The sequence below is a fragment of the Aulonocara stuartgranti genome, assembly GCF_965226115.1.
Source record: "Aulonocara stuartgranti genome assembly, chromosome: 8".
NCBI classification, from domain to species: domain Eukaryota; kingdom Metazoa; phylum Chordata; class Actinopteri; order Cichliformes; family Cichlidae; genus Aulonocara; species Aulonocara stuartgranti.
Genome location: NC_138959.1, coordinates 19,262,089 through 19,272,927, shown reverse-complemented (window position 1 = coordinate 19,272,927; position 10,839 = coordinate 19,262,089). Strand labels below are relative to the sequence as shown.

The window sequence follows — 10,839 nt, the reverse complement described above, 5'->3', positions numbered from 1 at the left end:
TACATTTGAGCCTTTTCTCACAGTTTCCTTCCCTAAGAATGGCTTCTTTGCAGCCACCCTTCCACTGAGAGCATTTCTGATGAGGCTTCAGTGAACAGTAGATGGATCAACTGAAGACTCAGATGCCTCTGTCGGATCTTGTGTCAGATCTTTGCTGGATTTTTTCCCGTTTCTTAGCGCATGATGACAGAAAAAGATACTGTTCATCTGCTGTAGGTTTTTTAGTAGATCTGCCACTAGTTTTTTGGGGTTTTTTTAGAGCACATTGCACAACATGCTGATATAGTCCAGGTTTCTGGCCAGTAGCCAAATGGTTTGGCAATTGGCCATGATTTTGGAAACAAATCATCTGTTTTACAACAGGCTGCTAGTAACAAAGTGCCTAAAGATACAATTTACAACTGCTTTGTAAATTTCTTTTTCTGTAATTTTTTTGTTATTTATGTTTGTTATGTTTTAGTTATGTAGTTGGCACCTTTTTTATGTTTGAAAGATTCATAGGTCAGTGTTAGCTGGCTTAACAAACAAAACCCCTCCTCTAATAATGATCAGGTACAAGGACTGAACTGAAAATGGGTGTTTGTCCAGAGAGGATTGTGATATACTGAAGTAAGAAAAAAAGAAAATTAAAAAACCCCACAAAAAACTAAAAAATTCATAGTTGAATTTTGTGCCAACATTTTGGATGACAGCGTAAATGTTGTACCCCACTTCTCCACCTATGACAGCTGGAATAGGCTCCAGCCATCCCTCTGTGACCATGAATTAGATGGATGGATGGATGGATTGTTATGGTTGGAATAACCAGTAGGTGAAGTAGAAAATAAGTTTAAAACTGGAGGTTTAAAAAAGACACAAATGTTCCTGTTTCCCAGCACATTCATCCATTTTGCCAACACTCGGGATATTTTTTAAGCACAGTTGGGTAAACACCCTCACAGCAAACTACGAGTGAAGTCTCTTGAGGAAAGAAACCTGTTGGATGAGATGTCTGAGACATAACTCAATGAAAGACACGACGCAGAACAGCAACTGAAACATTTCTGAGACCAGACGGAGTTGAAAGTATATTTTTCGCTGTACTGTACGGATTGAATTCAAAGAACTTTCTATGTTGTAAGTACTTTTACTTACTTGTGTTTAAAGAATCCGTTCATGTCACCTAATTTTGTTTTCCTTTTTTTTTTTCTTTTTTTTTTACAGTAGTTGCAACTCAGGGACATCTGTGCTAACAGTTATTTAAATACTTTGGGTGGGACTGCGTCCTGATTTAAATGTCACTCATTGTCTTGTTTAATCGCGTCATTTCTGTCACTGGCAGGTAGAGTCACGATGGAATTTGCTTGTGGGTTTGTTTATGTGCCGCCATCATTGAGTCAGAAGGAGAGACGCTATCCAAACATCACTAAACGTTCAGGTATGATCTCAGTCAAACACCGGCATGCGTTACCACAGGGGAAATTTAAGTTATGGAAGTCATACTAATTTTTTAAAATTCAGATGTTACATTCCTGTGTCAACTTGTTTTTTGCTTCTGTCCCACTGGCTGCTAAATAGACACAGACACTTTACAGTTGGTCAACTCTGACAAAAGAAAGTATTTCAGCTATGCGTAACAAGAACAGGAAACATCAGATTCTGCAGTTGCAGGTTTAAATAGACACTGCTGATGGTGAAATCCTTCTAATAGACACAAAGCTGATACTTTCAGCTACATTTGTAACCTGTTTACCGTCTCTGCCAAAGGAAATGTTTGAAGTTGTTAGCTAGTATAAAACTATGAAAACAGATTAAAGAACATATAAGCACAAAATAACAACTTTCATATCAGTTCATTTTATTTTTTATTTCAAACATATACATTCACCATCATTACATAATATCATTGTTTGAAAAGGAGTAGGCAGAAGTATATTTGACCCTACCCCCTCAAATTTTACCTCTAATTCATTTAAATTTATTTTAGTCTTAAATTAAACAAACAAACAAATGAAACAAAAGCAAAGCAAAGCAAAACAAAAAAACATCATGATATAGTTTCTTTCATATAAATAAAAACAGACTATTTAAATTTGCAGACTTTAGATATTTGCTTTGAATATCACACGCTGATGATGCATAACTACGTAAAAGTATCTGTAGGTGGATTTTTCTTTCATCTGAGCTTTCTGGACGACTGTTTGGTCGTCCCATTATTCAAGCAGTTGCACACATCCTCTCCTGTGTGTATTAGAGTAGAGCTTACTTTTACGTAGTTTACTCAGTAAAAGCCACCTGAGTCACAGCACAAAGGTCAACACTGCACAGATTTTTCTTTTTATTCTATTCTATTAATTTGTATTTTCATTGTTTGTTTGTTTTTTATTAGCTCTTCTTCCTCCTAATCCTCGGCTTCGTCCTCAGTCTCCTCCTCCTCCGCCGCCTGTCCCACCAAGAAAGCACCTTGAGACAGAGTCAGAAAATAGCAAGGATGTGAAGAAAGTCCTGGAGAACTCTGTTTTCTATGAAAATACTATACTGGCAGCAGCTTCTTTGAACAGTGTAAAACCTGAGCAGCCAACACCACCTAAAAAGACAGGTACAGTGAATGTAGCACTGATATTGTCATTTGAATGTATTATTTTAAACTGCTCACACTACATTTAGCATCCAACCACACAGAAACCACACATAAAGGTTGGATGCTATTTTATCAGTTACTTAGACTAATGCAGCCATTTTTAAGAGTTCTTTTTGTGGTCATTGCTGTTGTGGTTGTTTAAAAAAACAAACACACACACATATACACACACAACAGGGTTGCACTGTGGTGCAGTGGTTATTACTTGATCTCACAGCAAGAAGCTCCTGGGTTCAAACTCCTTGTAGGGTCGGAACTTTCTACATTTCCTGTTTTATTTTGTAGTTTTTTTTCATCCTTTGTGTCTTGTGTTTAGTTTTACTTCCTCTCTGTTCCCTGATTATGTCCAGCTGTGTGCCATCACCCTCCTGTTTCCCATTCCCCTGATTACCCTCCTTGTGTATAAATAAGCATGTCTCCTTCCCGCTATGTTGGCTTTGTTGTAATAAACCTTCATCTTTTGCTCCTTCATGTCAGCCTTTGAGTCTTAGGTTTGGGTTCTTACTGTGCCTCATTAGCACAATCTGCAGTTTAGTAGATTTATGATCAACACTCTGTTTCTGCTTGTTTTTACCAGCTCTTCTTCCACCTCCCCTGAAAACCAGATCAGAGCCATGTTCTTACGACCAGCCGCTCATTTGCCCTCAATCAAGTATCATCAACCAAGAACTTGCCTATGATGTCCCAAAATCTGAGCCGGATTTAAATGCACAACCCCAGGACCCAAACTACTCTAACAGTGTACCAGAAGGCACTGGTGGCGAAGTGAACCTGCCGGCTGATTCTGGCATTGTGTCATCACAAGGTAAAAGGCAACATTCTTTATCTTATTAACACAGTTTAATTTGATTGGACATCCTCATCCAGATCATCCTCCTTTCTTCTCCTCTCATCTTAGCCCGAGTCATCCCTCCAAGACCTGAATTCATGAATTTAGTCCCCGAGTACATAATGCCGTTACCTTCGTCCCACTCACTTCCTTCAACCTCTCCGAACATTCCTCTATCCCCTAGTGCTAAAGGTGATTACAGCAGTCCCTGCTGAGCCATTACAAAACTGATGTAGTATGAAATGCATATTTTTAATGCTTAATTTATTCCAAACCCAGAATCAGCAGATCTGCCAGGAAATCCTAATGTTGTTCTTGTAAGTTTAGGAAAATTACTCTCAGAGGAAAAAGGTAAGTAAACCTTTATCACCACATCAACATCATACCAATAAAAATTAATCTGATTGGCTGTGATTCTGTTTTTGAAAAAATCTAGTTTGATTTCAGTTCATACTTCATGGTGGCAATGACCTTTTTGTTCTTTTCCAGTTGACCCCATACAGGGAGTACACAGCCTCTGCTCCCAATGTGGCTCCGTGGTGGACACTTGCTATGACAATACGGTAATTGCATCGTATTAAACCTGAAAACCGATAACTATTAATTCACACTTCAGAGGCGCTGATCTCAGAAATGGATAACCTGAAAGAAGCGTGCACATTGTTGATCACATCATAAGGAAACATGGACAACTTGTCTGGTTTAAATGATCCTGAGTTTGTGTTCTCTCCTTTTGCTGCATTTCAGGTTGATGAGTGTTATTTCTGTAAATCCTCCAGTTTTTCCAACACGCCCAGTTTACTGCTGAGTCCTCTAAATGGTTACCAGGACGAACTCTTTTTACTCAATCCTAATGAAAAGCCTTTGTGCGATACGGATCCTCTGCTGCTCTTCTGCATTGATGTATCAGGCTCAATGAAAATCACCTCCGAGGTACAACAACACTACAGACACTTGGCATCACGAGGCTGTTTGTGACAGCAGGTGTTCATGAATACAACCTGTGGCGTCTCTACTGTTTTTAGGTGTCAGAGGGAGAGCATACTGTGAATAAATCCCGTCTCCAGGTGAGTTGTCTTTCTTTTTTCTCCTTATTTTGAAGTTACCTTGAAGGACTCGGGATATTTGCCAGTTGAAATCTGTGGCTGAGAATTTTTGTGTGATATTATTTTTGACAATTATGTGAAGAGACGCTACAAATCAAAGATTGTTCTATTCTAACCAGTTTGTCCAAGAAGCTGTGTCACTGTGCGTTGAGAGATTAAACGATCAACAACCTGGCACAAGAGTGGGGCTCATCTCCTTCAACCATGAGGTACATACGTGACGCTGTTTGCATCTCCACTGCCTGCTCCTGAGCAGAGTCATGCTGACCTTACATTTTGTGTTAGGAGGAAGAAGAACAAGCACAAACTAGGCTAGCTGTTGTCGCAAACTATGATCATAATACTATTTACTGCAAACTACCTGCTGTGACGAGGCTAATGGTCTCTGTCACTAGGCAGGTAACCTTCTGTACCTTGTTCTTCTCTCTGATAGGAGGAGTGAGGTGAGGTGGAAGCTGTAAAATTATTATAAGTTTTCACTTCAGTGTACAAAACAGCTGCTTCACTGGAATTTTCCTTGTCTAAAATCATTAAATGCTGTTTTTTACGGTGGATTTTATTTGATTCTCCTCACTGTTTTCTTTATTATCTGGTATAAACTTATTTATTACTACTTTTTTTCATCTTTCGGTGTTTGCATCTTCAGGTGACAATGCACGGATATGAGAATTTCAAATCACGTTGTCTGAGTGGGGCTCAGTTGATTGAAAGCCTTTATTTGAAAGAGATTGCGGCCAGTTTTCCTAGTCCACCTCCACTTTCACAGACAAAGGAGTATTTAGAAAGACAAGTTGTGGGGTATGGAAAAAAAATTCTTTTTTTAAAAAAATTAGATGTTTTGTTTTAATTAGATTATTGCATTATATGTATTGATCTTCCTATTGCTGATTTATTTTAAAGACTGTCTGCAAGTGGAGCCACCGCTCTGGGTCCAGCTGCTCTGCTTGCAATTGCAATTGCCTCCAGACAACCAGGCTCAAAGGTAAGTTTGGCCAACAAATCAGTTTTTATCCAGTTTATGCGTCCTGCTTACCTGCTTGAATCTTATGTCACAACACTAATGAGAATTTGGGCCTTTGGCTGATGGAGCTTCTTTAGGATTTTGTAATTTTACGGGTAAGTGAGCAGGATAAAGGCAGGCAGGAAACAAAGAGTGAGAGCAAGGTGGAAAATATGCAACAAATCTCTCCAGCTAGACTCAAACTGCTTTTTATTTTACCTACCAAAAGTGGATTGAACCATATAGTTAGCTGGGCTATATAAATATTTACTGCATGAAAATGTTTTAAGACCTCCTTGTGGTAATCAATTACAGTTCGGCTTTCTAAACAGTGCATTCCCGATTCTCTTTCCCTGTTGATCTTGAAGGTGATTATCTGTACAGACGGGAAAGCCAACACAGAGTTAGGAAATCTAGAAGTGGAAGACACCGATGCTCTTACTCCCGTCTCATCCACCATCTTCTACCAGGAGCTGGGAGAGTTTGCTGCTGATAACGGGTGAGCACATACCTCTAACTAAATTTTCCACGTCAGGCATGTCTAATTCACTTAAGTTTGAACTTGAGTGGGCCAGACATGATTGATTGATTGGTAATTTATTTCAACATGTGAACAATATACAAGTACATTTAGAAAAGAAAATGATAAATGTGTAAAATTACAGAAAATATCTTTACTCTGGACCCACTGAAAAAACATGAATTTAAATAATAGATCATGTAAAAACAGGAAATTTTCTGTCATTTAACAGTTTATCACATACTGCTGTAAAACTTGAATACAGTGAAAAGTCCCCCTTCATCCAGTGGGCCAGAGTGGAGTCTTTGGTGGGCCTGTTCTGGCTCCGCGAGCCCTATGTTTGACACCGCTGCTCTACGCTAACGTAAAAAGAGACAGTGAATGAACTTGTTGAGGCAGTTATGTATTTAAGTCTCTATTAAAAGCACTAGTACTCATATTACCCAATGAAAGGTCTCGATGCACTGTGATGATCCTCAGATTTCTTCTTTTTTTAGCGTCACAGTGTCTGTGCTGTCCATAGAGGGAACAGACTGTAGACTGGATGAGCTGGGGAAACTTGCTGATCGTACTAGAGGAAAGGTAAGGCGCACTGTAACCATGGCGAAGCATATGACTCATCAAATCATGCACAATCTCATGGTGTCAATCTGTGCTTTCCCTTTGAGTCTAGGTGGTAATAGCCAGTCCCAGCAGGCTGCATCCAGAGTTTGAGCAGATCATTCAAAACCGGACCATTGCCACACACTGTACTGTAATTATACTGCTGCCAAAATCAATGTGAGAGCTGCACTGCACATAATTACTTAAAATGAGCTCATTGAATTGGTCCTCTAGAGATTTAAATGACCCTAAGCACTGAGTCATGTTCTCCTTGGGTAAAGGTGCATGAAGGGAGAGAAGGAGGCAGGACACAAAGGGACCAGACAGGTGGGGAATGTGGACCCAGATACAGACATCACCTTCCAGTTTAGAGCAAATGAAAAGGTCTCAGAAGGTGAGGAAAATAAACACTCTTATAGACTGACGCCACTGGCTCGTTTATTTTCTCAGTTTCAGCTGCAGTTGTGCTGAATTTCTCAATATCGCAGCTGCCGCGTGTTGCCAGGTCTTTGAGGAAAGTGCGACATGTGGTGATTTCTGTTGTTGCCAACCATGAAAAACAGAAATTTCAGTTTGAGATCATTGCAACACTGCAAAGTGAGACGCAGCCAGAGTCACAGCATCTGAACATAAACTAACAAAGCAAACATAACAAAGTGGACCCAGACATGTTACACTGATAACTGGGACTTGGAAAAACAAGACAATAACAACTAAGAAACAGGGAAAAAATACAGCAGAGGAAAAAAAAGATTTCAGTAAATTAAGTCGTGGTTCCCTGACTTCTACTCTGATCCCACCATGGCTGTGCATTTTCTTTAGTGTGTCCAGCTGTATTTTATAGAGACGAAATCCCTGTGGCAAAACACATTGGTAAAAGGCTCTTCCATCTAGTGTTGGTAAATTACCATCTGAATTTATTCAACATAAACAGATTCACTTACAGGCCAAATTCAACTCGGGATCACTGAACACTTGCCTTGAGGGATTTAGCCTGAATTCTGAGATATGTGCATCAGATGGGCGAAAAATGCTTCATTTGATCCAAACTGACCAGGGACTGATCATGCAGGCCAGAGCAACATTTAACTCATTTACCCACCACAGTCTCAGCCGGGAGGGCAGGGAGAGAGAGTCAGGGGAATGACACGCAGGAAACAGTGTGGCGCAGATTCACACGCAGGGGTAATTGCAGATTTTACTCATACCTCTTGAGTTAAAATATTCATACAGCTCGTTTTGTTTTGTTTTGTTTTTAAACTGTCAAATCACTCCTTTTTTTTTTTTTTTTCTTTATAGTGCCGCCACCATCTCCTAATAGCCGTGTATCCATCCAGCTGCAGATCAAGTACAGGCAGAGGAATGGGCGGACCATGCTCAGACTGATAACTGCAGACCGGGAAGTTACTGATGACGGGTGATAATGCCAAATCTTTAATTACAATGCTTTATTTACTTTTTAGTTTTGAATTCTCCTCCACTTGCAGCTTTACTACACAGAGATATTTGCATGTCTATGGATGGCTTAAACAAGCCATTATCTTCTGACATCTTTAATCAGCGAGACGTTCTGCCCCTCAGGACAACAAGTGATTAGATGTATTATTTTATGGCAATTTCAGTGAACCTTTAGGCAAAGCAGGTTTCGATAATCCAAGGAGACTGACTGTTGCTGAGATACCAGAGCTTTCGTGCAGAAATAATGCCTCATCCATTCTAACATTTAGTTACACAGTAAATGAAGCACTCAGCCCAGTCTTCACACGCTCAGTGAAGGTCATGCAATTCATCGTCTGAGCAGATCCAGAGAGGGGCCTGTGTGTTTTTCCACATTAACATAATGGCAATGCCGATGCAGTAAATGTTGAGAAGCACTCTTGTGAACACATTGTGCCCCCTCCCCAGCTCGGCAGTGCTGTCCTCACTGTGTCTGGCCATCATTCAGCTCAACTCGTCACAAGCCAGCGCCGCTCTGGCTGTCAGAGGTCGCTTGCTCTACGCCAGGAGGGAAGGAGACATGCAGAAGCAGCTTATTGAGAGAGCGATGTGAGTAGCAGCAGGGACCTCTGACTGAAGGCCATCGTTTTATGCTGAATTCTGACATTTAATAAGGCTGAATCGACAGACAAAATGACACAAGTATGAAAATAAGAAGGTGAAAAAATGAGTTTAAGCACATTTGGCATTATGTGGTATTTAGATGAGAAATATGACTGCGTTGAGAAGCAGAAGCTCAGGCGCTTCCTGTGCTTTTAAGACCATTATTATCCCAGACTTTCTGATTCAAAGGTTACCCTGCAGCTTGGTTTTTCACTTTTTCCTTTTAAATTGTATTAAAAGTTCTCATGTTGACTTTATTTACAGTGCTGTGCAAAAGTCTTGAGTCACCAAAAATGCTTTATTTGATGGAAATATAGTTTATCAAGCAAAAACAGTTTGTGCAATTTTAACAAGGTTGAATCACATATTTAATCATATCACATTAGTAATAGTAATATCACTTTCTCACTTAGTTGTATGCATGTGTGCTACAAATGGGCCTTATGGTCTCACACTGTAACAGATATTGAGGCTCCATCTGCTTAAATCACTTCAAAACGCTCACTGTGTGCGTTGCAGGTTATTGTTAAAGTTTCCACAACAAAGGTCGATATTTGGTGTGGAAACCTTTATTCTTAAACACAGCCTGAAGTCTCGTAGTTGAGCTTTCTTGTCATTTCTTTTAAGCAGTCCTCAGGAATAGTTCTCCAGGGTTCTTGAAGAACACTCAAAGTTCTTCTTTGGATGTTGGCTGTCTTTTGTTCTGTTTTCTGCCCACACTGGTTCAATAATGTTCATGTTGGGGCTCTGGGGAGGCCAATTCATGACTGATGGTGTTCCACTCTGTGCTTGGGATCATTGTCATACTGAAAAATAAAGCCACTGCCAATCAGATGCTTTCCAGATTGTAATGCATGGTGAAACAAAATCTCGCTGGTATATTTTGCATTCATATTTCCAGCAATTTTGACAAAATCTCCAACACCACTGCCTGAAATGCAACCCCAAACTTTGACAGAGCCGCCATCGTGTTTTACAGATGGCGTTAGACAATCACTGCTGTTCCTCTCGCCTGACCGCATCCATATATTTTGAGAATTCAACCAAAAATGTAACATTTATGGGCTCATCGCTCCATAAAACTTGTTCAGTGCAGTTCTTGTGTAATTTGGCACACATCAGCCTTTTTCTCCTGTTTCTCTTCCTTAAGAATGGCTTCTTCATAGCCACCTTTCCACTGAGGCCATTTCTGATGAGGCTTCAGTGAACAGCAGATGCATCAACTGAAGGGTCAGATGCATCTCTCAGGTCCTGTGTCAGATCATTTCTAAAAATAAATGAATAAATAAATGAAAGAAGGAAAAGCAGCCAATGTCCAAAGGCATCAAGAAATCCAGAACCTATTGCTCAAGACCACTATGAAGAAATGAAGATTGGGTCAAGGCTTTTGCACAGAACTGTATGTTTTATATTCCTTATCTTGGTAATATCAAGATAATGTGTTGTGATTAATAGATAATGATTTATGCATAATGTTTGGCTGTTTTCAGAAAGCATAACCACAGTGCAGAGGCAGAACAAACATACAACGAATGGGTTAAAACCATGGAGCCGATTTACACCAACTGCACACAGGTGAGCTTTTACTGTGTGTTTTTATTATTAGATTGAATGCATCACATTAGACTTCTTTTACACTTAATTCCTTTCCCCTCCCCAGAAAAACACCGTCAGCTCAGACTCACAGGTAATTCATTCTCTTATACTGCTTCTCATTAGAATACTTACTATGCTGTCCAGATTCCTTTTTCTATAAATCCTCCTTTCTTCTCTTCCCGCCAGTCTATCACAGACGCTGCTGCAGCGCTGTTCTACACCATGAAGCAGAGAAACAAGAAATCTATCTCAGAATAAACACAAGCCCAGCCAACTGTCCTCCTTCCCCTTTTACCTCGTTGGAAAGCAACTCGAGTCTGAATGCCGAGGCCAAATGCTGCACTTAGACTTTGATTATTTGGCTGGATGGATATCCCTCAAATATTTCACATTGTAAATAATGCATTACAGTATATCTCACACCTCATTTCTCATGCTTGATTTTTTTTTTTTTATGTTACACAA

The 10,839-nt window shown here is 39.9% G+C and overlaps 1 protein-coding gene across 1 annotated transcript; it reads left to right on the top strand.

Moving 5' to 3' along the window:
* Nucleotides 1-1,002: 1,002 nt before the first annotated feature.
* Nucleotides 1,003-10,801, top strand: LOC309713431 (circularly permutated Ras protein 1-like). Its single transcript, XM_082545065.1, has 21 exons — nucleotides 1,003-1,116; nucleotides 1,322-1,417; nucleotides 2,369-2,578; nucleotides 3,198-3,425; nucleotides 3,519-3,641; nucleotides 3,729-3,800; nucleotides 3,939-4,012; nucleotides 4,197-4,382; nucleotides 4,475-4,516; nucleotides 4,675-4,764; nucleotides 5,202-5,353; nucleotides 5,456-5,537; nucleotides 5,924-6,054; nucleotides 6,573-6,657; nucleotides 6,749-6,855; nucleotides 6,960-7,072; nucleotides 7,978-8,095; nucleotides 8,584-8,724; nucleotides 10,269-10,353; nucleotides 10,439-10,465; nucleotides 10,561-10,801. Exons 2-21 carry the CDS (start codon nucleotides 1,333-1,335, stop codon nucleotides 10,630-10,632), a joined length of 2,223 nt encoding a protein of 740 aa, XP_082401191.1. The 5' UTR covers nucleotides 1,003-1,116; nucleotides 1,322-1,332; the 3' UTR covers nucleotides 10,633-10,801.
* The last annotated feature ends 38 nt before the right edge of the window (nucleotides 10,802-10,839 follow it).